General features: G+C 41.1%; 1 protein-coding gene and 1 long non-coding RNA gene across 3 annotated transcripts in view; both read right to left on the bottom strand.

The window, feature by feature from the left end:
- pdxdc1 (pyridoxal dependent decarboxylase domain containing 1) overlaps positions 1–27,494 on the bottom strand; it is an 87,769-nt gene that overhangs the window by 14,268 nt on the left and 46,007 nt on the right. The window contains exons 13-20 of one of the 2 annotated variants that reach the window (XM_033040293.1): positions 25,112–25,162; positions 23,175–23,252; positions 19,458–19,521; positions 13,825–13,916; positions 13,553–13,658; positions 13,000–13,171; positions 11,972–12,090; positions 5,341–5,462 (exon numbers count right to left, since the gene is read on the bottom strand). In XM_033040293.1, the coding sequence (XP_032896184.1) occupies positions 5,341–5,462; positions 11,972–12,090; positions 13,000–13,171; positions 13,553–13,658; positions 13,825–13,916; positions 19,458–19,521; positions 23,175–23,252; positions 25,112–25,162 (804 nt within the window). The remainder of the gene's footprint in view (positions 1–5,340; positions 5,463–11,971; positions 12,091–12,999; positions 13,172–13,552; positions 13,659–13,824; positions 13,917–19,457; positions 19,522–23,174; positions 23,253–25,111; positions 25,163–27,494) is intronic. The other variant, XM_033040295.1, reaches the window with a different exon arrangement.
- On the bottom strand, positions 15,776–17,827 carry LOC116985523. The gene is made up of 2 exons (XR_004415294.1): positions 17,586–17,827; positions 15,776–17,441 (listed from the first exon to the last, which is right to left on the bottom strand). It is a non-coding gene; the product is annotated as an uncharacterized LOC116985523 (long non-coding RNA).

Raw genomic sequence — 27,494 nt, 5'->3', positions numbered from 1 at the left:
CTGCTGCACCCGCTGAGTTTCTCCAGCACTTTTGACTACCTGAGGTATAACTGAGGTTGGTTTGTGTGAAGGTCTGGGCTGCGTCCACAATTCTCTGCGATTTCATGTGGTCTCGGATGGAGCTGTTCCAAAAACATGCTGTGACACATCCTGATAAAATGCTTTCTACAGTGCATCTGTAGAAGTTGGTGAGTTGTTGGGGTCATGCCGAACTTCCTCAGCCTTCTAAGGAAAGTAGAGGCGTTGGTGGGCTTTCTTGGCCATTGCCTCAATATGGGAGGTCCAGGAGAAGTTGTTGGTGATATTGACTCCTAGGAATTTGAAGTTTCCAACCATCTCTACTTTGGCACCGTCAATGCAAACTGGGGTGGGTGTATTGTTTTGTTTCCTCAAGTCGATCACGATCTCCTTTGTCTTCCTGACATTGAAGGAAAGATTGTTGTCTCAACACCAGGACATGAGGTTCTCAATCTCCTTCCTGTACTCCGTCTCATCATTATTTGATATCCGACCCATAATGGTGGTGTCGTCTGCGAATTTGTAAATTGAATTAGATTTTTACATGGCTACACAGTCGTGGGTGTATAAGGCGTAAAGGGGCTGTCCCACGGTGGCGACCTAATCCGAGAGTTCAGAAGAGTTTGCCCTTGACTCATACTCGCAGCATGGTCGACACAAGGTCCTTGTAACTCTCCTTCATGCTCGATAGTAGTCCCCGCGTACTTGAGGACTCAGCTAGGTCGCGGAGTGTTTTTCAACATGTTGAAAAAAGCCCGCGAGTAAAAAAAGGTCGCCATGAAAAAAATAATTTTTTTTTTTTACTCGTAGGTTTAGTCGAAGTAGGTCGGCATGTTATTCATAGGTAATCAAAGGTAGTCGTAGATAGACTTCAACATAGTCGAAGGAAATCGAAGGAGGTTGTCTTCACTCTCCACTATTCGGTGTCCAATTTTCCCGAAGTTAGTCGAAGCTAGTATTCAACATAGTCGAAGGAGGTCTTCTACATGGTCGAAGGAGGTCTTCAACATGACACTTTTTACAAACTCTCCTGAACTCTTCTAAACTCGCCAATTAGGTCGCCGCAGTGGGACAGCACCTTAAAGAAGGCAGCTGAGAACGCAGCCCTGCGAAGCACCAGTGTTGAGGAATATCTTAGAGGATGATTTGTCCCCTATCCTCACTGATTGGGGTCTTTTGGTCAGAAAGTCGAGGATCCAGTTGCAGAGATGAGTGCTGACACCAAGTCCCGTCCGTTTGGTGATAAGCTTGGATGGTGTAATGGTATTAAAGGCTGGGCTGTAGTCTATGATTGGGAGTCTGACGTAGGTGTCTTTCTTATCCAGGTGTTCTAGGGATGAATATAGGGCCAGGGAGATGGAATCATCCGTGAACCTGTTGTGGCAGTAGGCGAACTGCAGTGGGTCGCTGCTTGGTTGACTTTAATGCGTTTCACAAGCAGCCTCTCAAGGCATTTCATGATGGTGCATGTCAAGGCCAGTGGATGGTCGTTGTTTAGGCATGAGGTCTTGCTTTTAGTTTAGTTTAGAGCTACAGCTTGGAAATAGGCCCTTCAGCCCACCGGGTCCACGCCGACCAGCGATCCCCGCACATTAACACTATTCTACACCCACTAGGAACAATTTTTTTTTACATTTACCATGCCAATTAACCTACAAACCTGTATGTCTTTGGAGCATGGGAGGAAACCAAACTTCTTGGATTAATGGGTTGGCGGTGTGACCGACGTCGCAGCGGCCTCTGCAGTCCGTCTGCCTTTTTTAATTTTATTGTCCTGTAGAGTGTTATGTTTGTGGTGGGTTTTTGACTGTATGTGTGGGGGGCGGGGGATGAATGGGGGAAACTTTTAAATCTTTTCCCTGCACGGAGACCTGACCTTTTCCCTGTCGGGTCTCCGTTGCCGTTGGGGCCTAGCACCGTGGAGCAGCCTCCAACCGGAACGACAGCTCGAGTCACGGAGCCTGCGGAGCTGCGGACCTACCATCGTAGAGCTGGCCAGCTTCGGAGCGAGGAGAGCTGCGGTGGCGCGCTGTTGCGACCCGACTCCGGTGGATGGTGACACCGGGAGCTCGCGGGTCCCCGGTGGGAGACTGCTTCGCGGAGCACCGGCAACAGCGACTTCTCCCGCCCGAATTGCGGGGTTGAGAGTTACCTGGAGCGGGGCCTTACATCGCCCGGCGCGGCTTTAAATGGCCGCGGACTTGCTAGCGCCTGCCAGGGGCTCCAACATCAAGACCCGGGGCAGGGCCTTACATCGCCTGACGCGGCTTCAAATGGCTGCGGACTTGCTAGCGCCCGCTGGAGGCTTTGACTTTGACTTCGGGAGAGGAATGGAGAGACAAGACTTTGCCTTCCATCACAGTGAGGAGGAGATTCACTGTGATGGATGTTTGTGTAAATTGTGTTGGTGTGTGTCTTGGTTCTTTTCTTGTATGGCTGCAGAAACCAAATTTTGTTTGAACTTCATGTGAGGTTCAAATGACAAATAAACGGTATTGCATGGTATTGTAAAACCCACGCAGGGAGAATGTACAAACTCCGTACAGACAGCACCCATAGTAGAGGTCGAACCCGACTCTCCGGCGTTCCATTCACTGTAAGGTAGCAACTCTACCACTGTGCCACCTTATCTTTGGCACCAGGATGATGGTGGTCTTCTTGAAGCAGATGGGTACATCAGAACGGCGTAAGGAGAGGTTGAAGATGTCCGTGAATACTCCTGATGACTTCTAAGACGCAGCCAGGAACTTCGTCTCAGCCAGTTGTCTTCCGTGGGTTCATCCTCAGGATGGCCGATTTAACCTCTGCAACATTGACCCTGTGAAGAGGCACACATGAGTCTGAAAGGATGGGTGTCATCACCCTGTTGGCCTTCTGCTCAAAGCAAGCATAGAAAGCATTCAGTTCATCAGGTAGGGTCGCACTATCACCAATGATGTTGTCTAACATCATTTTGCAGCCTGTTATCGTATTTGGACCGTGCCACATTCTTCGTTTGGCTGAGTGATTATACTGGGAAGTTTAGTGGCTTGATGGCTTTGTGGAGATCATAGCAGGCCTTCTTGCAGGATTGTTTAACTTGTATGCAATGGACCTGGCCTTCAACTGTAAATATATCTTGCGGTTCATCCATGGTTTCCGGTTGGGGAACACTCGGATTGTCTTTGTCAGAACACAGATTTCCAGAATTCCTGAATATGGACGAGTCCACTGACTCAAAACAGTCACATAAGATGTCACCCGTGTTCGTTGACCAGCATTTAACAACTCTCTGTACTGGATCCTCCAGTTTCGATTTTAGTTTGTTGGTAGGGAGCAGAAGCACGGCTAGGTGATCAGATTTCCCGAAATGTGGCCGAGGGACAATGCAGTACGTGTTTTCTATTGACGTGTAGCAGTGGTCAAGGGTGTTCTGGCCTCTGGTGGGACACGAGACATGCTGGTAATACTTTGGTAGTAGGTCCTCCCCAAGGTTAGCTTGATTGAAATCTCCGGCTACCACAACCAGGGCTTCAGGGTGTTTGGTGTCGAGGCTGTTGATAGTGGAATTCATTCAGAGCAAGCTTTATATCCGCATGGGGCGGGATGTAGACTGCCGTCAGGATCTATACATGCAAAACTCCTTAATTTGAAACATTGCTTAAGAGATTCAGAATCCAAATCTGTTTTCCCAATGATACTGCTGATCCCTTCTGCACAGTACTTTAACCCTTTCTTGTTAGCCTCTATTGGCTTTGACTGTATCCCACAGCAGCACACGGAGTGCAATGTCAGTTGATTGCTGGTCAGCAGTGTTACTATAATATGTCATAATTTTAAAGTTTGACGTTTATTCTTGTGTAGGAAAGAACTGCAGATGCTGGTTTAAATCAAAGGTAGACACAAAATGCTGGAGTAACTCAGCAGGACAGGCAGCATCTCTGGAGAGAAGGAATGGGTGACATCACCTGATTGAAACGTCACCCATTCCTTCCCTCCAGAGATGCTGCCTGTCCTGCTGAGTTACTCCAGCATTTTGTGTTTACCGTTGATATTTATTCTTTGTGGATAACGTATCACTCTTTCAGGACAGACAAGCTGCAGTGAGAAGATTAATAGGAAATTGGCTAACGTGTTCCCTCGTCACTGTGGCTAGATTTGATCAGTTTTTGCTTTAGTGTAACACTACCGTATTGTAATTGTAAAGAGGATGCGCTTAAAGAGGAATTGTAAAGAGGGTGTATTATATACAAATAATTCACCAAGATCATAATGCATTAAGTTAATACATTGAACTTGAAGAAGACATTGGACACAAGAAATTAATTATTTAACACATTGTAGAAAATTCTCTCTCAAGGAGCAGTGATTCCTTGGAACTTAAAAAAAAAAAATGGTGGAAGCAGAATCTTTGAATATTTTTTTAAGAAAGCGTAGTTAGATTCATAAGAAGCATGCATGCGAAAAGTTACAGGGATAGACAAATGAGGAGTTTAGGTCCACAATTAGACCGGCCACGATTTGCTGTACTAGTCCTAATGCAGAAGTTTGGTATTACAATCCAAACTATTTCTTAAGGTCATTCATGAGAAACTAATTTTATTGTTTCCAAGCCATTTTGAAAAATAAAATATTTGTCTTTACAACAAAAAGAGAGCTGTTTACATTTTCCAATTCCAAACAGTTCCCACTTCAAGTCAGAAAGCTGGATGCATTTCCACTCTGACCATTCTCAAGTTTGTACATACTTCCTGGTCTTTAATAAGAGTTACATCTGGGAGGAAGCTCACTGCAGCTCATTGTGCCTGTACTGATACGAGCATGAAATAATACTCAAGAACTAGTCATCCACCTCTACCTGGATATGGGACAATCTGCACAGAGCAGTCTGACCCACATGCCTATAGGAGGGAAGAATGCTCACCTCCACAACACTGTTCCTGCTCCCACCCACTTCTGCTGGATTTGAGTTGTATTGTGGATTCACTGGAGCAGTTAGCATGCGTGCAGTGAGGGCTATATGAGCGGCAAGTGGCTGAATGGGACAGAAGCAAGGTTTCGCAGCACCTGGGAAGGCAGCGTGGACATGTTTACTGTCCAGGGTGCTCTCAGGCTGTATTTGTGCAACAAAGGTTTGAATAAGGCAGCATATGCTTATGTAAGATTTGTTTGACGATCATTACTATCAATTTTAAAAGCACATAACCGTACAACATCTTTAAACAAAATGACAAATAATGTTATGGACATCAATGCACAAAATTTAGTTTTGAAAAAGTAAATCTTTCCTATCAGATAAAATTTGTTTTGTTGACAAAGGACAAATGACACTGTTGTACAGACCTTTGAACTTTCTTCTATTTCTTTGCCTGTGGCCGCAATGGTCACCACAAGTTCTGGGATATCTAAATTGTCGGTTACCATGCCAATATAAATGCTGTTCTTCTCCCCTCCAAACTCGGGCCCTGCAGATTCAAAGTATCATAGTCAATATTAAAAACTGTACGAGCTAAGAAATGGGCAAAAGCTACAATAATATCCCATAAGTGAATACATTTTCATAATATTAAATAGACACCTCACTTTTTACATGGGGGTTACATTCCTGAAATTAATTCAAAAATTCCTGCATGTAATTCAAAAATGTGTAAACTAAACAATTTAATCAGGTGTAAATTTGAGTCTGTTATTTCAAAAATACAACGTGTAATGGTCTTGATATTAAATAAACAAGGTCGTAGACCCATAAATCAAACACAATGTGCCTATATATCACTAGCCAGGGCATTCCCCTTTCCTACAAGTAATCTATGCAAATATACAAGGGCTTCGTTTCCATGATAATAAGCAAATCATATGAACACTTCTTCAGTTTGGTACAACCAATCTAAACATTCTTGGATTACATATAATTTGTGTAATCCGCATGCAGGATTGTTGCTTCAAGGAGGCCCGAGAGCCGTCGCAGAGGGAGGAGCTGCACTCGAGCGGTAGGATTTAAACTCGAGCGCGGGGCTTGTTGCTTACAGAGGCCCGAGAGCCGTCGGAGCGATCGCAGAGGGAGGAGTACCAAAATCTGCAACGTTCCATTCGCATTTCAAAACAAGTGGGCTTGAGGAAGCTGCTGATTGGGAGTCAGATCCCTGCTGATTTCTTCCAGCAGTTTGTAGTGTATTGTACTTTGTATTGTATCCTAGGTAAGAGGGGAGTATGAGTGCCAGGGCAGTTTACTGTTCTGGATGTCAGATGTGGGAGGTCAAGGAATCTGATAGCCTTCCAGACGTCCACATCTGCGCCAGGTGTGTTGAGATGGGGCTCCTAAGGGACCGTATTAGGAACCTGGAGCAGCAGCTCGATGACCTCCGTCTGGTCAGGGAGAGCGAGGAAGTCATTGCGAGGAGTTACAGAGAGGTGGTCACTCCAAGACCACAGGAGCCAGGCAAGTGGGTCACGGTTAGGAGGGACAAGGGGCACAGGCAGGGACTAGAGAGTACCCCGGTGGCTGTACAACTTGACAATAAGTACTCCTGTTTGAGTACTGTTAGGGGAGACAGCCTACCTGGGGGTAGCAACAGCGGCCGGGCCTCCGGTACAGAGACCGGTCCTGTTGCTCAGAAGGGTAAGGAAAAGAAGAGGAGGGCATTAGTAATAGGGGACTCTATAGTTAGGGGGTCAGACAGATGATTCTGTGGCCGCAGTCGAGAGACCCGGATGGTAGTTTGCCTCCGTGGTGCCAGGGTCTGGGATGTGTCTGAACGTGTCCAAGATGTCCTGAAATGGGAGGGAGAGGAGCTCGAGGTCGTGGTACATATAGGTACCAATGACATAGGTAGAAAAAGAGAAGAGGTCCTGAAAGGAGAATTTAGGGAGTTAGGAGAGTTAAAGAGAAAGACCGAAAAGGTAACAATCTCGGGAATACTGCCTGTGCCACGCGACAGTGAGAGTAGGAACGGAGCGAGGTGGAGGATAAATGCGTGGCTAAAGGACTGGCGCAGAGGGCAGGGATTCAAGTTTCTGGATCATTGGGACCTATTTTGTGGAAGGTGCGACCTGTACAAAAAGGATGGGTTGCACTTGAACCCGAGGGGGACCAATATCCTGGCGGGGGGATTTGCAAAGGCTACTGAGGAGACTTTAAACTAGAACAGTTGGGGGGAGGGACTCAAATAGGGAAAGCTAGTAGTGTGTGAGGCAGGAGGCAGAGAAGGATAGCACTCGGACACAAAATGTAGGGGAGAAAGAAGAAAAAGATAATAAACAGAGAATACGATGGGGTTGAGTTTCTTAAATGTGTATATTTTAATGCTAGGAGCATTGTAAGAAAGGTGGATGAGCTTAGAGCCAGGATTGACACTTGGAAGTATGATGTTGTGGCGATCAGTGAAACATGGTTGCAGGAGGGCTGTGATTGGAAACTAAATATTCCAGGATTTCGTTGCTTCAGGTGTGATAGAATTGGAGGGGCAAGAGGTGGAGGTGTTGCATTGCTTGTCAGGGAAGACATTACAGCAGTGCTTTGCCAGGATAGATTAGAGGGCTCGTCTAGGGAGGCTATTTGGGTGGAACTGAGAAATGGGAAAGGTGTAGCAACACATATAGGGGTGTATTATAGACTGCCTAATGGAGAGCGAGAATTGGAAGAGCAAATATGTAAGGAGATCGCAGATATTAGTAGTAAACACAAGGTAGTGATTGTGGGAGATTTCAATTTTCCACACATAGACTGGGAAACACATTCTGTAAATGGGCTGGATGGTTTGGAGTTTGTAAAATGTGTGCAGGATAGTTTTTTGCAGCAATACATAGAGGTACCTACTAGAGAAGGGGCAGTGCTGGACCTCCTGTTAGGAAATGAGACAGGTCACGTGGCGGAGGTATGTGTTGGGGATCACTTCGGGTCCAGTGATCACAATACCATTAGTTTCAATAGAATTAAGGAGAGGGTCAGAACTGGACCTAGGGTTGAGATTTTTGATTGGAGAAAGGCTAACTTTGAGGAGATGCGAAAGGATTTAAAAGGAGTGAATTGGGACATTTTGTTTGATGGGAAGGATGTGGAGGACATTTAAAGATTACATTTTAAGAGTACAGAATCTTTATGTCCCTGTTCGGTTGAAAGGAAATCGTAAAAATTGGAAAGAGCCATGGTTTTCATGGGAAATTGGACACTTGGTTCGGAAAAAGAGAGAGAACTATAATAATTATAGGCAGCATGGAGTAAATGAGGTGCTTGAGGAGTATAAAGAATGTAAAAAGAATCTTAAGAAAGAAATTAGAAAAGCTAAAAGAAGATATGAGGTTGTTTTGGCAAGTAAGGTGAAAGTAAATCCAAAGGGTTTCTACAGCTATATTAATAGCATAAGGATAACGAGGGATAAAATTGGTCCATTAGAGAGTCAGAGTGGACAGCTATATGCAGAGCCAAAAGAGATGGGGGAGATATTGAACAATTTCTTTTCTTCGGTATTCATCAAGGAGAAGGATATTGAATTATGTGAGGTAAGAGAAACAAGTAGAGTAGCTATGGAAACTATGAGATTCAAAGAAGAGGAAGTACTGACATTTTTGAAAAATATAAAAGTGGATAAGTCTCCAGGTCCTGACAGGATATTCCCTAGGACATTGAGGGAAGTTAGTGTGGAAATTGCAGGGGCTATGACAGAAATATTTCAATTGTCATTAGAAACAGGAATACTGCCGGAGGATTGGCGTACTGCGCATGTTGTTCCATTGTTTAAAAAGGGTTCTAAGAGTAAACCTAGCAATTATAGACCTGTTAGTTTGACGTCAGTGGTGGGCAAATTAATGGAAAGGATACTTAGAGATAATATATATAAGCATCTGGATAAACAGGGTCTGATTAGGAACAGTCAACATGGATTTGTGCCTGGAAGGTCATGTTTGACTAATCTTCTTGAATTTTTTTAAAGAGGTTACTCGGGAAATTGATGAGGGTAAAGCAGTGGATGTTGTCTATATGGACTTCAGTAAGGCCTTTGACAAGGTTCCTCATGGAAGGTTGGTTAAGAAGGTTCAATTGTTGGGTATTAATGGTGGAGTAGCAAGATGGATTCAACAGTGGCTGAATGGGAGATGCCAGAGAGTAATGGTGGATGGCTGTTTGTCAGGTTGGAGGCCGGTGACTAGAGGGGTGCCACAGGGATCTGTGTTGGGTCCACCGTTGTTTGTCATGTACATCAATGATCAGGATGATGGTGTGGTAAATTGGATTAGTAAGTATGCAGATGATACTAAGATAGGTGGTGTTGTGGATAATGAAGTAGATTTTCAAAGTCTACCGAGAGATTTAGGCCATTTGGAAGAGTGGGCTGAAATATGGCAGATGGAGTTTAATGCTGATAAGTGTGAGGTGCTACATCTTGGCAGGACAAATTAAAATAGGACATACATGGTAAATGGTAGTGAGTTGAGGAATGCAGTTGAACAGAGGGATCTAGGAATAACTGTGCACAGTTCCCTGAAGGTTGAATCTCATGTAGATAGGGTGGTAAAGAAAGCTTTTGGTGTGCTGGTCTTTATAAATCGGAGCATTGAGTATAGAAGTTGGGATGTAATGTTAAAATTGTACAAGGCATTGGTGAGGCCAATTCTGGAGTATGGTGTACAATTTTGGTCGCCTAATTATAGGAAGGATGACAACAAAATAGAGAGAGTACAGAGGAGATTTACTAGAATGTTGCCTGGGTTTCAGTAACTAAGTTACAGAGAAAGGTTGAACAAGTTAGGTCTTTATTCTTTGGAGCGCAGAAGGTTAAGGGGGGACTTGATAGAGGTCTTTAAAATGATGAGAGGGATAGATTTGACGTGGATAAGCTTTTCCCATTGAGAGTAGGGAAGATTCAAACAAGAGGACATGACTTGAGAATTAAGGGGTAACATGAGGGGGAACTTCTTTACTCAGAGAGTGGTAGCTGTGTGGAATGAGCTTCCAGTGGAAGTGGTGGAGGCAGGTACGATTTTATCATTTAAAAATGAATTGGATAGGTATATGGACGGGAAAGGAATGGAGGGTTATGGTCTGAGTACAGGTAGATGGGACTAGAGGAGAATAAGTGTTCGGCACGGACTAGAAGGGCCGAGTTGGCCTGTTTCCGTGCTGTAATTGTTATATGGTTATATGGATGCAAGATTATGATGTTTTCATCCTAACTCATCCCATACTATAGTTTATCATATCTGCTTACATGCAATTATATGCTCATTGCTTCATATAGAATTGTATCCAAACCAGACCTACTGGAGTTTTGAAAGCATTTATTACACTTTCTAATAATTTTGCACAAAGTGACTGATTGTTATTTCAAGGCATGAAGCTCTGAACCACATTGTGCAGAAGATCTCTGTTCACATACAGTGCCTTCTATGTTTGGGACAAAGACCCATCATTTATTTATTTGCCTCTGTACTCCACAAATTGAGATTTGTAATGGAAACAAATCACATGTGGTTAAAGTGCACATCGTAAGATTAAAAAAAAGTTGTTTTTTTATACATTTTGGTTTCACCATGTAGAAATTACAGCAGTGTTTATACATAGTTCCCCCATTTCAGGGCACCATAATATTTGGGACACAGCAATGTCATGTAAATGAAAGTAGTCATGTTTAGTATTTTGTTGCATATCCTTTGAATGCAATGACTGCTTGAAGTCTATGATTCATGGGCATCACCAGTTGCTGGGTGTCTCCTGTGGTGATGCTCTGCCAGGCCTGTATTGCAGCCATCTTTAGCGTATGTCCCTCAGTTTTCTCTTCAGCGTACCTTTGGTGCTTTAGCAGTATGTTTGGGATCATTGGCTTGCTGTAGAATGAGCCGCCAGCCAATGAGTTTTGAGGCATTTGTTTGAACTTGAGCAAATAGGATGTGTCTATACACTTCAGAATTCATTATGCTACTACCATCAGCAGTTGTATCATCAATGAAGATAAGTGTGCCAATACCTTCAGCAGCCATACATGCCCAGGCCATACACCTCCACCACCGCGTTTCACAGATGAGGTGGTATGCTTTGGATCTTCGGCAGATCCTTCTCTCCTCCATACTTTGCTCTTGCCATCACTCTGATATAAGTTCATCTTTGTCTCATCTGTCCACAAGACCTTTTTCCAGAACTGTGGTTGCTCTTTTAAGTACTTCTTGACAAACTGTAACCTGGCCATCCTATTTTTGCAGCTAACCAGTGGTTTGCATCTTGCAGTGTAGCCTCTGTATTTTTGTAGATTAAGTTTTCTGCGGACAGTGGTCATTGACAAATCCACACCTGACTCCTGAAGAGTGTTTCTGATCTGAAGGATTTTTCTTTCTTATTGGGGATTTTTCTTTATTATAGAGAGAAATCTTCTGTCATCAGCTGTGGAGATCTTCCTTGGCCTGCCAGTCCTTTCGCGATTAGTAAGCTCTCTGTCTTCTTAATGATGTTGTAAACAGTTGATTTTGGTAAGCCTAAGGTGTAGCTGATTTTTCTAATAGTTTATTCTTGTTTCTCAGTCTCATAATGGCTTCTTTGACTTTCATTGGCACAACTTTGGTCCTCATGTTGATAAAGAGCAATGAAAGTTTCCAAAGGTGATGGAAAGACTGGAGCAAAGACTAGTGCTGAGAGCTCTCTTACACCTGCATTAAGGAGGCAATTAAACACACCTGAGTAATTACAAACACCTGTGAAGTCATGTCTCCCAAACATTATGGTGCCCTGACTGTGTATAAACACAAATTGATGTTTCTCCATGATCAGCACAAGTCTCTAGATATTAGGGCAGTTAAGTAACTACTACCTTGCTATGTACTAGCACATGTGCCATTTAGTCAGTTATACAGCACAGAAACAGGGTCTTCAGCCCAATTTGTCTATGCCGACCAAGACGCCCCATCTAAGCTGGTCTCATTTACCTGCGTTTGGCCCATTTCCCAACTGATTTGGTATACAAATTTTATACAGGTAGAATATTCTAACCTGTTGAGAACAATAGATCGGAGTCAAGTTCCTTCAATTTCTTAAGCAATCCAGTGGCGATTTTTTCCATCTTCATTAAGTGTTTTTCAGGGTCCGGGTCTTCTTTGCCAATTTCATACCTGAAGTGATTTTACATAGTTCAGCATTACAATTTGAACTCATCTAATAGACAACAAATGAGCTGTTCAAAGCTAGCATTTCAGATTTATTTTTAAGCATTGGTTAGCAGGGATCCACATGAGAGTGAATTGCAATGGGAAACACGAGTGAGAAGTGCCAATTGAGGGGGAGAAGAAATTTTCACAAGCAAGCTCGGAAAAAATGCAGAAAATAAACACTTTAAAAGATGCTTCAAGATGAGAACTTAATAATAAAATAAAACAAAGATCATAGGAACTGTAATTATAATGACGCTAGATCTCATCTTTAAGCAGACCAGAAAAAGGACGATCATATATGTGGAAACAAAAATAAATTTCTGGTATTCCAAGTATTTAATTATATTGATCGTGGATAATTTTGTAATTTATATTGATCAGAGCAGCATTGTAGTTTATATTAACTTCATATTCTATTGTATTAATATTTTGGCTTGTGTACGTCTTTACATTTTTGTTGTTTTAATTATCACTGTACAGTGACTCAGCTGGTAGAACTGCTGTCTCACAGCACCAGAGATCCAGATTCGATCCTGACCCTTGGTGCTGTCTGTGTGGAGTTTGCATGTTCTTCCTGTGACTGTGTGGGTTTGTTCTGATGCTGAGATTCCTCCCATATCCCAAAGACAGGAGGGTCTATAGTTTAATCGGCCTATGTAAAATTTCCCTTTGTGTACAGGAAGTGGACGAGAAAATGGGATAACAGAAACAGTGTGAACAGGTGATCGACGGATAGTCGAACTGGATTCAGCGGGCTGAAGGGACTGTTTCCATGCTGTATCTTTCAATCAATCAATTGCAACCATGCATATTCTCAGAGGCAACTTCCAAGGAAAATATTTCTGGTTAAACATATCTTGTAAGGCCTACCGTATAGCGCCTAATCCTGGCCAACTCAGATCTTCAATGTATGAAAGGTCAGCCGTCCTGTAAACCTCCTGTTTAAATTCCTCTCGAAGTTGTAAGGTGCTAATTAGAACTGGGATTTTTGCTTCCAGATGCTCAACCAATTGGTCCACATGTTCTGGCTTGGTGTTCAAAACTAGTGAAAAAAAAGTTAAACTCTGTAGATGACTGGCAGCGGTGTATTACATAATACCAGAGAAATGTCCATTCAATTATTTTAGAAGTATGAAACGTGCAACACTTTATTGGGAAAATAAAATTCTCATTGCTCCAGTATATTAAATGCATTGGTATTGTCACACTCAGATTAGTTATATGTCTAAAAAATCGTTCAGACATTCAACATTGTCAAACAAAAGATTCTCAATTCTCAAGTGCCTTCTTTAATTTTATAATTAGTAAAAATGAATTACCAAAATCGCAGAACAGGCCCAAACTTTGTTACCCAAGAGGACCAAAAACATGTATAAGCAATGTTTACACTAGGTGGCAAACATTCTGCAGTTTCTTCACTCACCTGCTGCTGCCATCAATGGACTAAATCGTATACAGACACCCTCATCTTCCAGTTCTACAACATCTATACCACTGGCCGGTATCAAGCGTCCGAGCTGCTCTCCTAACTGTCGGCAGAAATATGGAGTGTAATTTGGTGAATGAGTATAAAGCGATAATGAATTTATTCTGAATCTCTTCAATGTTTTAATTGCTCCAGAAACATACTAATTTTTAACACATTTTACGTTACGGCAAGCAAATTTAATAAAACAAATGTTATAAGGTTCTTACCCAACGATTCAGTGCATCATCAATCTCACTTTCATTGGTGTCTTTCATGGATTCCTGAGCTGCAGCAGTTTGATACTGAGCACTATTTGCCGCTGAAATTGGTAATTAGAAGATTAAAAAGTCACTAAGAACCTCTGCAGATGTTTGTTTTTGTCAAATTTTCTTAATCTAATTCTTTCTCTGTAGTGGAGGAAGAAGAGGGGAGGAGTGGGTACCAATAAAAGATATACAAAATAATGAGTGGTATAGATGTGAAACCACTGCCCTTTGCAGTGATGCATGGGGCATATGTTTAGAGAGCATATGTTTAAGGTAAGAGGTAACATAGAAACATAGAAAATAGGTGCAGAAGTAGGCCATTCGGCCCTTCAAGCCTGCACCGCCATTCAATATGATCATGGCTGATCATCCAACTCAGTATCCTGTACCTGCCTTCTCTCCATACCCCCTGATCCCTTTAGCCACAAGGGCCACATCTAACTCCCTCTTAAATATAGTCAATGAACTGGCCTCAACTACCTTCTGTGGCAGAGAATTCCAGAGATTCACCACTCTCTGTGTGAAAAATGTTTTCCTCATCTCGGTCCTAAAAGATTTCCCCCTTATCCTTAAACTGTGACCCCTTGTTCTGGACTTCCCCAACATCGGGAACAATCTTCCTGCATCTAGCCTGTCCAACCCCTTAAGAATTTTGTAAGTTTCTATAAGATCCCCCCTCAATCTTCAAAATTCTAGCGAGTACAAACCGAGTCTATCCAGTCTTTCGTCATATGAAAGTCCTGACATCCCAGGAATCAGTCTGGTGAACCTTCTCTGTACTCCCTCTATGGCAAGAATGTCTTTCCTCAGATTAGGAGACCAGGTTTAGAGGTAATGCGATGAATATTTTCATCTAGAGGGATCTGGAATGCAGTCTGCATGGTTGATGGAAATAATACTCTCACAATATGTAGGTACTAACCAGACGAGCGCATGAATTGACAAGGCATAGAAGGCTACAGGCCAAATGCTGGTAAATGAGATTAGTATAATTAGGTATTTGGTCACACAAGGACTGAAGGTTCTGGATATCTCAAATAAAACATTTGCTGAAAATAGTCAGCAGATAAGGCAGCATCCATGGAGAGCGAGTGAAAGTAGGTTAATACTTATAATTGAAGACTATCAAAACTGAAGAGTCAGTTTTCGCCTGACTACAACTGTTGTCCGTGCGGAGTTTATACGTTCTTCCTGTAACCGTGGGTTTCCTCCTCTTCGGTTTCTTCCCACACTCCAAAGACGCAAGGGCGGAACAGCATTAAGAGTTGCTGCCTTACAATGCTTGCAGCGCCGGATTCGATCCCGACTATGGGTGCTGTCTGTATGGAATTTGTACGTTCTCCCTGTGACCACGTGGGATTTCTCCAAGATCTTCAGTTTTCTCCCGCACTCCAAAGACGTTCAGATTTGTAGGTTGATTGGCTTGGTATGAATGTAAATTGTCCCTAGTGTGTGTGAATGTGTGGGGTTCGCTGGTCGGTGCAGACCCGGTGGGCCGAAGGGCCAGTTTCTGCCATGTATCTCTAAACTAAACTACCTTGACCAGAAGGACTGCAGAGGTTCAAGGCCAGCTTGTAGTTCGGCGTGGCAATTAATGTTGACCTTGGCACCGATACCCAGATCCCCAAAACAAATGTTAACAAAGAATGGCATGCCAATCCAGAGCTTATAGTTGCCCATCACTTGATTTTTCCATTCCAGTCTAATCAGGGTCAATGTAAGCTTGAAAATCATTATCTATCAAGGTACATCTGAGCTGTAACAGCTCATTTTCAATATTTTCAGGGAATCGGTATTTTAAGCATTTACATTTCTTTCCTTTGGCAATACTTGCATTCCACCCTATCATAAACCTTTCCTTTCATTCCCTCTTCCACTCATCATCATGAATTCTGTTTTGCTTTAATTTTTACTATTCCTTATGATAGTCTTCAATTATAAGTGTTAACCTACTTTCACTCTCTCCCCATGGATGCTGCCTTATCTGCTGACTATTTTCAACAAATGTTTTATTTCAGATATTTGTTTGTGTGAAATATGTACCAATCAGTCTTAAAGTCAACATTCCTTTAAAACATTTCATCCTTGAGTATGTTATAGAAGCTGGATATGAATACATTTTGCCAATGGCAGGCATAAATTACAATATTATTTTTTGTTCATTGATCCAAAAGAAGTAGGCATGAAATACATTAAATAACTTACAAATTCCAGAGGGTGATTACAGCCTCTGAAAGAATTCTGAAATAATTGTTTAGAGTTGGCTGATGTACAGATTGATCATGTGCAGCCTATTCTTTCCCCAACTAAAAACACTAATGCAATTGACTTTACATCTTGTCTACCCATACAGAGCAACCAAGATTGCATAACTTGTACTTTAATACCGTAAGCCATTTATCCCAACAAAATTCCCAACCTTTTAAAAAAAGAAGTGAACTTCCAAAGGACCGATCAATACTTTTTATACAATGAAATACGTTTCCATGCATGATTTTTAATTGTATTGCAAAAAGCAATGGAATAACACTGTTCCATCAAACAATTGATGTGCCTTAATGTGTTTTCAAATATAAATTTAGAAAATGCACTCTGTATGCAGCTATTAACATAGCGATTGTTTTTATTCTTCACCCCTAATTTAGAAATAAGGAACGATATTCTAAGAACCTTATGTTCACTGAAAATTACACCAGAAAAGGACAGTGCCAATAACAGAAAGTTTGGTGAAAAGACAATGAAAGAGCATCTTGGAAAAAGATAGAATTTCAAAAGAACCCCGAGCAAATGATGGCAAAGTTTCCATAGTTGGGGTGAAAAATGGAAATACATGCCCAAGACACAATGTTGGGTTATAACATCAGGCAAATTAGATAGGAAGTAGGGTTATGCTGATGTAAAATAGAAACTTTAGAAGTAATATTTGAAGCATTGAAGGTTTGAGTGCAATGCAGGGACAAGAATGATGGGTCGGCATTGTATCTATACACGGCAAATGGCTTAATTGTAATCATGTATGGTCTTTCCGCTGACTGGTTAGCACACAACAAAAGCTTTTTGCTGTACCTTGGTACACGTGACAATAAATTAACTGAAACAGCTATCGGTTAAGATAAAGGCAGTAAAGCATAGATGAGCACAACAATTTGGATTGAGAAAACTGAAGTAATCAAATCAGAATATCACAAAGAATATTAAAGAAGAAACAAGGAGGGCAAATGGAATGTTTACAATGCAAGTGTTCACATCCCACAAAAGGATGAGATGAACATGAAGCCCTCCAACAAATTGGACCAATCAATAGCAATGGGTTTTGTGGGGGGAGGCTCATTCATGGCAACCAACTAGCTTGATTTTAGAGACACAATGGAAGCCTATTTAAAGGTGAAGCACTACGTGACAATGTCTTAGATGTGGAAGGCAATTTCATAGTTTGAGATTAGATAAGGTGCATGTACATGCATGCCTGTTGAAGATTAAAAAATGCTTGGAAAAGGAAATTATAACTGAACAAACAGGAAGTTTGTCCAGCCGTAAGAAATAAAAAGAAACCCCTCCTGGAGCCAACTGAAGTGGTCCTGAAGAACTGTTCAAGAAGGAACTGCAGATGCTGGAAAATCGAAGGTACACAAAAATGCTGGAGAAACTCAGCGGGTGCAGCAGCATCTGTGGAGCGAAGGAAATAGGTAACGTTTCGGGCCGAAACCCTTCTTCAGACTGACGAACAGCAGTCCTGAAGAACAGCAGGCACAGTAGTGGCCCCAGATGCTAATAACAGACTGTGGTAGATTTGGAGAGAGTGCAGAATATGACAATGTACTTTTGGTTTTAGTTTATTATATAGCTTATTTGTTGCATACTGTCAGCGAAAAGACTATACATGATGACAATCAAGTTGTCTGCAGTGTACACATACAGGATGAAGGTAGTAACGTTTAGTGCAAGATAAAGCCAAGTAAAGTTAAATTAGGTTTTCACCTAACAGCTAGTTTCCTTTATCATCATTACGTTTTTGCATATCTTTCATTCATTGTTCTTTATCTCTCTACATCATCACCTATATTTCTCGTTTCCCTTATCCCTAACCAGTCTGAGGAAGGGTCTCAACCCGAAACATCACCCATTCCTTCTCTCCGGAGATGCTGCCTGTTCCGCTAAGTTACTCCAGCTTTTTGTGTCTATCTCCAATTAAGGATAGTCCACGGGTCTCCAATCAGATAGATGGTAGGCATTCTAGTTGATGATAGGATGGTTCAGTTGCCCGACAACAGATGGGAAGAAACTGAATCTGGAGGTGTGTGATTTCACATATCTGTACCTATTGCATTATGGGAAAGGAGAGAAGAGGAAGTGACCAGGGTGAGACTCGTCCTTCATTAAGTTGGTGGCTTTGCTCAGGCAGTGTGAATTGTCGATGGGAGTCGATGGGCGATTGGTTTGCGTGATGGTCTGGGCTACGTCCACAACTTCATGTAATTTCTTACAGTCCTGGATGGAGCTGTTCATGAACCATGCTATGATGCATCTCGATAAAATGTTTACTATAGCACATCTCGAGAGGTTGGTGAAAGATGTTGGGAACATGCTGAAATCCCTAAGTCTTCTTAGGATACAGGAGTATGTGTACCTCTTCGCTTCCTGAAATCAATCACAATCTTTGTTTTGCTGACACTGAGGGAGAGGTTATTGTCTTGGCGCAAGGGTACGAGGCTCTCAATCTCCTTCCTGTACTCCATCTCATCAATATTTGATATCTGGCCCACTAAGGTGGTGTCCTTTGCAAATTTGTTAACTGAATTGGATTTGTATTTGGCTGCTCGGTCTTGGGCTTATGAGGAGTAAAGAAGAGGGCTGAGAATCCATTCTTGTAGGGCACTTGTATTGAGGATTATCGAAGAGGATGATTTGTCACCTATCCTCAGATTGTGGTCTGTTGAAGAAATTGGGATTACTTTCCTTAATTGTACAGAAGATTAAGAAAGCAAGGATGTAATCCTTCTAAAGTCTTTGATGAAACAAATATGGAGAAGCTGGTACGTAACCAGTGGGCAGAAATAACTAAAACAACTCCAATCCTCACACCTCATCGCTATCCAAGTTTTTGCATTTCTGAGGTTGTGTATACATGCACACTTTTCTTGGAACACACAAAACATTGCAATCCGAAATAAATGATTGCATTTCCCCTAAACCAACAGAACAATGCTTGAAATTGTACAACTGAAGTTGTTCCACATAGCCTCCAAATTAAAACCACAGGAAAGATAAATGTACCCAAAATAGTAATACCAGAGAGCGCATGATATGACATGATCAGATATCCTGTACCAAGAAACACAGAGAGCTTTCACACCTCAACCAAATGACAACACTGCTGACAATTCTCACTACTACAAGTGTAGCAATCTAAATTACATACTCATCATTCTATGGTATGGTCTTAAAGCCTAATATAGAGACAAGTGAATGATCATTGAGCCAGACTGAAACAGAATGAATATTCTATTTTGAACTTTGAGCATTAAACTGGCTGTTATAGAGATAAAATGAACTGAACAAAGACTACTAAGCATGATTCGTGTCTGACTTCTTACCAGATTTTTGCTGTTCCTTGACAAATCTGAAAACTACCACTGGAGAGTTGAATTCATCTTCAACCTTGTAATTATAATGAAAACAAATATTATGTTCCCATCATTGAAAAATAAATAAGATTATGAATATTTGGTTTATGGACATAATTATTTGATTCAAATAAAGAGGCACAATTTGTAAACAGAAATTATTTATCAATTAGTGCCAAAGCTCTTTAGTGTTAAAAAAATCCCATTGATATTAAAGGCGAATTTTCACTATTAAAAATATTTTTCTCTGTGTCTGATTCTCTACAAAGCACAGTGCACTCTTATTTTGATTTCATTGTAAAAGGTGGAGAGTCCATAAACCAATTTCTAATAATAAACGTTATTTTCATTCAACTTCAATGCTTACATCAAACACGAAGCAGCAAAATACAGTGCAAAAGTAAAAATAAAAAGCCTTTGACATTTTCTACTTCTGGGAGTTATGTTTCCAATGAGAAGATAAAAGACTGAAAACAATACAAAATCTGATGCATTGGTGAACATGCTTGATTCGAAGAGTTCAAAAACACTTAAAAGATGCTGCAGTCAGTATTATTTTATAGTTCCTTATTACAGACGTAACATCCATGCATGATCCCTGATATCCAAATTGATCTCCCATTTTACTAAACAGCATATGCCACAGCTAATCTTGTAGCATCAACTAGATAACTGAATGGCAGCCAATTAAGCACATTCAAAGAGTTTGTTTGTTGATCAAATGGAGCACTAAGCACATTCATAGGAAACTCACTTGCATGATGTGTAGGTTCATTGCTAATGACCTAACATGACTCTTCAAAGAACCACATTAAAAGCAAGTGTCAGCCAATCAGGGAAGTAATGTGGGTGTCAGTTCTAGAACAATGAGTAGGTCAGTTGAGGAATAGAAAACAGACAAATCAGAATGTTAATTTTTTTTTAAAGCAGGGATAAGAGGAAATAATACATAGCAGCACTCTGGATTTCCCAATACGTTAGGAATTAATCACTGAAGGATTATAAAGTTAGATCATTGATCCTAAGCCAAATCAGATTTCAGATGGTAAAATTGCAAAGGCATACAAGTCAGCTCCAATGATTTTGATTTTAAAAGGGTTAGCCAAAATGTGCTGCTCCTCATAGCTATTCAGCAGTCTTTGCAAGACCTCAGGTGAAGACAATATCAAACTGTGATGCTTCCAATAACTAATTAACCTGCTGGCACTCACCATCATGGCTCACACATGAAGGGCCAATTGGACGAAGTACCAGAGGGTGAGCGGCATCCAGCAAGGAATAACGTCTTCAGAAAAGATGGGAACGGAACGGAAAGGAATTTGGCAGGAAAATGGAAAAATAATATAGCAAGATTTAGGACTTGACCCTTGGAAGGAAAGAGGAAACTCGAAGAAAGCCAGTGAAAAATGAATCTATAAACAACAAACCCTTTTAGTATGCGTCACAGCCCAAAAAGCTTCAAAACTACGTCAAATTATCAAACGGCATTATTTCAAAAAAGTAGTCAAATTATAAAAAAATTTCAATTGCATAAAATGTTTATTTGTTGCCAAAACTCTGATTATGTCTGGAGTAGATTCTATTTATGCCTCTTCTATTTTGTAGAAACAGAGTCACCTTATTTCCAGCCTACGTTGCCTATCGCTAATCTTTGTGGGCTTGTTTTCTGTCAACATGTAATTTAAAAATATTTCTTCCTCAATTTCCCCATGGTTCGTTGTAACTTCTTCTATTCTTGTTCCTCCACTCCCCTACCTGTTTGTATCAGGCACTGATCCCAGCTCCAAAACCTCTCTTCACACCCTTCCTTTTCCCTTTTCTTGGAAACTTCCATTTCAGGTCCCATGTTCTCTGTGTTTCCCTTAAAACAGCACAAAAATCCTTTTTTTCCCCCAATCACCCATTCTTCAATTATCTGTTTCCATCTTTATTCCAATTCTATGTGGGATGCATCTTTGGATTTTGTTAAATACGCTATAAAGGCATGTAATCATTGTAGTGTTCAAAAGTTATAGTGGGCAAGAAGTGATAGATGGAATACAGCATGGCAAAGTGTGGAGTAGGAATTTTGGTAGTAGGAATAAAGGCATAGACTATTTTCTAAACGGGGAAAGAATTCAGAAATCGGAGGTGCCAAGGGACTTGGGAGTGCTGGTGCTATAAAGTTAAACGTTTTTCATAAAATATAAAAAAATTTAAATAGTCATTTAAACATAGAAGAGTTAATCATAAGAATAGGCCCTTCAACCCACTTTGTTCAAGCTGAACGTGTTGCCAAGATATTCTCTTATCTACCTGTGCATAATCCATACCCCTCCATTCCCTACATATCCATATGCCTATCCAAAATCTTGAATGCCTCTTTCATATCTGCCTCAACCAGCAACCATGGCAGCACATTCCAGGCACTCAGCACCCTGTGTAAACAATGTACCCTGCACATCTTCTTTAACATTTTCCCCTCTCACCTTAAAGTTATGCCCTGTACTTTGAGTGGTTTTCCATTCTGGGGAAAAGGCTCTGACTGTCCACCAATTATTTTAAATAATTTTTTAAAACATAAAAAACATAGGAATCCACTTAATCTGCAATCTCAGATAAAAGTCAATTTTTGACACAATGTGCTTTGTGTTTAAACACATTGAAGGCAAAGGATTAACAGACCCGTTATCGACCGTTACTCCGTACTTTGTTATATAAAGTATTTAATAGCACACATTCACAATGCTCCTTAATATGTCAAAGGCCCTTCATTGCCATGCAACTAGTAACATATTTTCAATCTTTTTTTCACAAAATAAAATGAATATTCTATTACATGCATGCTATGCCGTGCACATGTAGCAAGTTGTAGAAAGTCTAACACCCTGAGCATTCAAAGTATAATTAGTATACAGAACAACAGCCAATGGGAATAATTTGCACATGATCCATTATAATCCGAAAGATTTCCGCATTGTATTTGCAAAATATATACCAATGTATTCTTGCAATGACAAACGACACTTAAGAGTACATGCTCAAACTGAGATACTTTTGTGGTACTGGTGGTTTGAAGGCTCTTCATCAATTATCCACAAAAGGCTATTTGGTGTGGTAGGGTGAAATACATAATCAGCAGTATTGAAATTGTGAAGCTAATATACATATGAAATCATTTAAAAACACTTATTTTCCAAAATGATTCAAGTCAATATCAAGTTAGGATCAGATGCATTTGAACTGAGATATTCAAACTTATTCTCACAAGGAAAAAATATTTCATCTAGTCTGGTTAGGCCGAATTAGAATCTAAGAGGCAGGATAAGAGTATCAGAAAACTAAAAGATAACTGCAAGAGCAGTTTTCTTTGTTGAAAAATGGCCTACGTTTTCTCCAATTAGCAGTTATCTTGAAAAGCAACCTACAGCAAACTATCTTATAACGTATGCTGTTATCGTTAATGTAAGCCACACTGAACAGCATCCTTGCCATCAGCAGATAATCACAATTGAAATTGCTGCATTTATGAACATGGCAACTAGTAATATTCTGTAGGATACAAATATACCAAACGACACAAATATCTGGATTGGAATGGATCATGTAAGCTTTACATCTTTTAGCATCATATAATTAATGTTTCAAAGAGAACTGGATGCAAGTTAGCATAAACAATTTAGCCAGTGATATTTTAATCCCACCTACTATTGCCAAAATATTCCCCAAGATATTCCCTACAGATTTTCCAGTAAATGTCAGTTCCTTGGGTGTGCTGATTATGTCCTGGAATGATTCGGCAAGACCAGTTTTATTATAAACATTAACATTATAAGTTAGAAAATTATTCACAAACTATTTTTATGATTATATCTGAATACATGATCTGTCGCCAAATAAATAAAATGATTTTTGACATCTGCGGTTGTGTATTAACTAAAAGTCAACATATTGTACTCAAAAGTACTTTCTTAAAAAAACAGCAAATTCTCCTCAACAAATAGAGCCATTTCACTCGATTAAAACCTAGACATGCCATGGCTTTCCAAGTCTCATTTATTGCTGTTCTGTAGCACCCATTACAAATATTGGGGCACAAGTAGACAAGACTGCTTCAAAATATGTACCATCAGACTCAGGAACAGTTCCTTCTCCTCTGTCATCAGGCTTCAACCCAGGGTTCTGTCGGCTACACCTCTACTCCATTGTGAACGTTGGATATAGTCAATGGAACTGATGCGCTAGAATGCTGATCTACAGTCTATATCTTCCCAATTGCTCTAACTTATGACCTCGAGTTTGACTTGATTGTATTTATGCATACAATCTGATCTATTTGGATAGCACGCAAAACAAAGATTTTCACTGTACCTCAGCACAGGTGATAATAATAGTCCAAATCTAAATGTTCTGATTTTACTGGTCATTATAATTCAATGTAGCCTTGCCTTAGACTTCACTGTAACTTCCACACATTATATTTTCTCACGTGGACATTGATTTCCACTATTTGAACCATTTTCTAAGCCTCAAGCTAAAACCGATAGCTTGCCAAGATCCAATCCCATGAAATTTCATAATTAAATTTCTCTTTCCTTATTCATTTTCTCTTTGATCAATTTTTAATTTGCCTTTTCTAATTCACTTCCTTGGGATCAATGTCAACAAATGTCTGCTCTCTGCTTTTTTATAGTATTATATGTAATTTTAAAGGCATGTGATTGTTACATTTCATCATGAAAAATGTACCCAGAGGTTGATGACAAGTATTTTCCTTTCATGTTTAAAATGGAATTAAAATATATTATACACTTTCATTTTAAATATACACGAGGAATCTATATCTATTTTTTTGAAGTGTATCATTGTAGCCTCAATCACCTTAAAAAGGAGAAAGATGAGAAATTTCCTTCTTGTAAAAAGTGGACTATGGCTGTTGACAAGTAGCATTTAAGTTTATTTTTTTTTAAACTTTAAAATAAACTTCCAAACTGCAGAAAAATAATGTTTAGACTGAAGACTAAAACCATATCCACAAATCTTAAAGTATAAAACATTAAAAGCAGCACATTCATGCATTTTGTTCGCAAAGCATTTAGCAAGATAACTACAGTGCTTACAAACTAGCAGGCACCAAGTTTCCTGGGCAATATTGCAGAAATAGTGTTTTGAGATTCACTCAGCAAATTTGAGGCTATTTTATTACCCATTTCTCATTTGAAGTTACAATTTAAGCAATTGTCAATTAACCCAAGATTTTCAACCAGAATCAAATAAAGTTAGGCACAAGGAAATACTGGAGTGCAAAGCTAATACTGAAAGAAATGATGCATTTAAAGATAACTTTTTTCCTGCCCATCATTGCGCAAAGTTACATTGAATTGACATCACACCTTGGAAAAGTGCTTTCTTAAAACAAATGTTATTTCAAGAGTACAGACAGAAAATTGGTTCAAAATTAAATTGATCTCCTTTATCAATAGCAACTAGTATAAATTCTAATTAACTAAAAATAAACATTTAAATTATTACTGTTAACCCTAAGGATATTAATCCAACTGTTCATGCTACGAATGCTGCAATAGCACTATTACTGCTTTTCTATTTGCCAACAAAGAGAAAAAAAATAAAAGTACAATACATACCGAGGTTCTGATGAAACTTATTTGTTTTAAGTTTTCCAGCAACCTTTGGCTCTGAAAAATAAAAACAATTGTTACCGGTTTGATTTCTCTCCAATTTTACCAACAAAGTTTATTACTTTATATAACAGGGAACATTGTTCAATGCCTCGTTGTCTTTACCTTAGATGTTGACAAACTATTAAAATGTGTGAACTAGACAGAATCCAAACCAACAGTATTAAATAAAAACACATCCTCAAGACAATGGAGCCAAAACCAAAATCATAAACTCTCTACTCTCTGTTAAGAATGTGGCCCCGAGGAATGTGGCGTTCTGAGGAAGAGGAATATCTGGATACAACTCCTACATCGGCAGGATCAGCATCGCTCCACGAGGCTGAGTGCGTGGGCCAGACGTGACCTACAGCTGCACAGAGCAGTGGAGGACACCGATGACTATGCTTGACCTGGTCGACCATACAAGGCCACCAGGCCCTCGGGCCTTCATGGGCAGGTTAAGAACTCGACACCCACAACTACTGGGACTTGAAATTGGCGCCAAACCTGGCAACTCTATACTTTCTCAATGTACTATTTCTATACACTTGTACAATACCCGAGATGTGCTTACGTATAATAATGCTAGTATTGAACTGTGCGCAAAAAATAATTTCACTGTACTTCAGTACTGGTGACAGTAAAATATCATTCAACCACTAAAGTTTGCCCGTTGCTTTTTATGTCTGTTCATTTGCCTAACTTCAACTAACCTGGTGTTCCACAATTAGAAACAAGGAGCTGCAGATGATGGTTTACAAATTATAGATAAAAAGTGCTGGAGTAACTTAGCGGGTCAGGCAGCATCCCTGGAACATAGATAAGTGACATTTTGCATCAGAACCCTTTGTGAGTCTGATTGTAGGGGGATATGGGGGAAGGGAAGAGAGCGCAACATAGAACAGAACAGCCAGGAATGGAATCTTTACCCACAATGTTTATACTGAACATGGTGTGTAGTTAAATTGACCCCATCTGCGTGCACGAGATCCCAATCCCTCGATTTCCCGCACTTGCCTGCCAATTTACACATTGCTTCATTTTCTTGATGCTGCAAGGGCCAAATTTGTACTTTTTCCTTTCAAGCCTCTCTAGTAGTATGGATTAGCTAAGTGATCCCTCTGCCTGACCTCCAAGGGCTTTAAGGCTTGCGCTTCAAAGACAAAAAACTGAACATGATATTCAAGGATTTACCTGATCACTGTGCAATTTGCTTCCATTTATGGCATTATCTATACATAACTAAAACTTTGATCTTGTTATCTTCCGGTTTGGCGGTCATTAGCGATAGCGCTACGATTTTTCACCAGTTCACTCATCGTTCTCCTATGCTGCGAGTCCACCAAGTTTCGTTCAGTTGAGTGTCATCAAAGATAGCGAGGTTTAAAAATCTTAAAAACCGCGCGTGCGCAGATCGATCTCTGCTCCTGCCTTCCAGCGCCGCTCGGATTAGTCTCTTCCCCTGTCACTCCCTGGGACAGTCCGCCTCTTCCTGCGCCATTGCGTCTTTACTGGAGCTGAGGATGGCCGGAGGTTTCCAACCGCACTGTCGGAGGGACCCGAAGCAGCCCCGCCCCAAGCAGCAGCCCAGCAGCGCGGCAATGTCACTAAGCGGAAAGCCGAGAGTCTGATCCCATCTGATCACAGCGCCTGCTGTGAGTCCCAAACGCACTGCCATCGCAATGCCATGCAGCCCCGCCCCCAGCAGCAGCACCGCAGCGCGGCAATGTCACTAAACGGAAAGCAGAGAGTCTGATCCCAGCGGAGGAGGGCATCCAGCGCACACTGTGAGTCCCAAACGCACTGCCATCGCAATGCCCCGTAGCTCCACCATTCCCCTCGCTGGCTCCTGCCCCCTCCCCTGTGATACCACCCTCTTCCCCATGGCTCTTCACCCATCTTTCTCTGAGCTCTCCCCCCTCCCACCTACACGCCGGAGCGGCCGTAGCTGCTGGTGCTTCTGGGCTGAACTGAGGCCTGGCTCTGAGGGTGCCGACGGCTGATGCTCCTCCGGGGCATGCAAGAAGGGAGAGGAGTGGCAACCTCGAGATCCTGGGGAGTGAGAGTGGGGGTGGAGAGGGGATAAAGGGAGAGGAGGGGAGTAGAGAGGGGAGAGGAGTTATGGAGGGAGGAAGTGACTGAGGGTAGGGGAAAGGAGAGGGAGAGGTGAGGAATGGATTTGGGGATGAGGAGAGGGGAAAAAAGAGGGCAAATGTGAGGAGGGAGGATGGGGTAGGAGGGGGAATAGAGGGTGAGGAGGGGGGAGTAGAGGAGTGGGAAGTGGGGGAGTAAGGGAGTGGGGAATAGAGGGAGAGGGCAGTGGGGGAGGTGAGGAGGGATAGTGGGA

This window comes from Amblyraja radiata, chromosome 22 (genome assembly GCF_010909765.2).
Source record: "Amblyraja radiata isolate CabotCenter1 chromosome 22, sAmbRad1.1.pri, whole genome shotgun sequence".
NCBI lineage: Eukaryota > Metazoa > Chordata > Chondrichthyes > Rajiformes > Rajidae > Amblyraja > Amblyraja radiata.
This window is presented reverse-complemented; position numbering and strand designations above follow the sequence as displayed.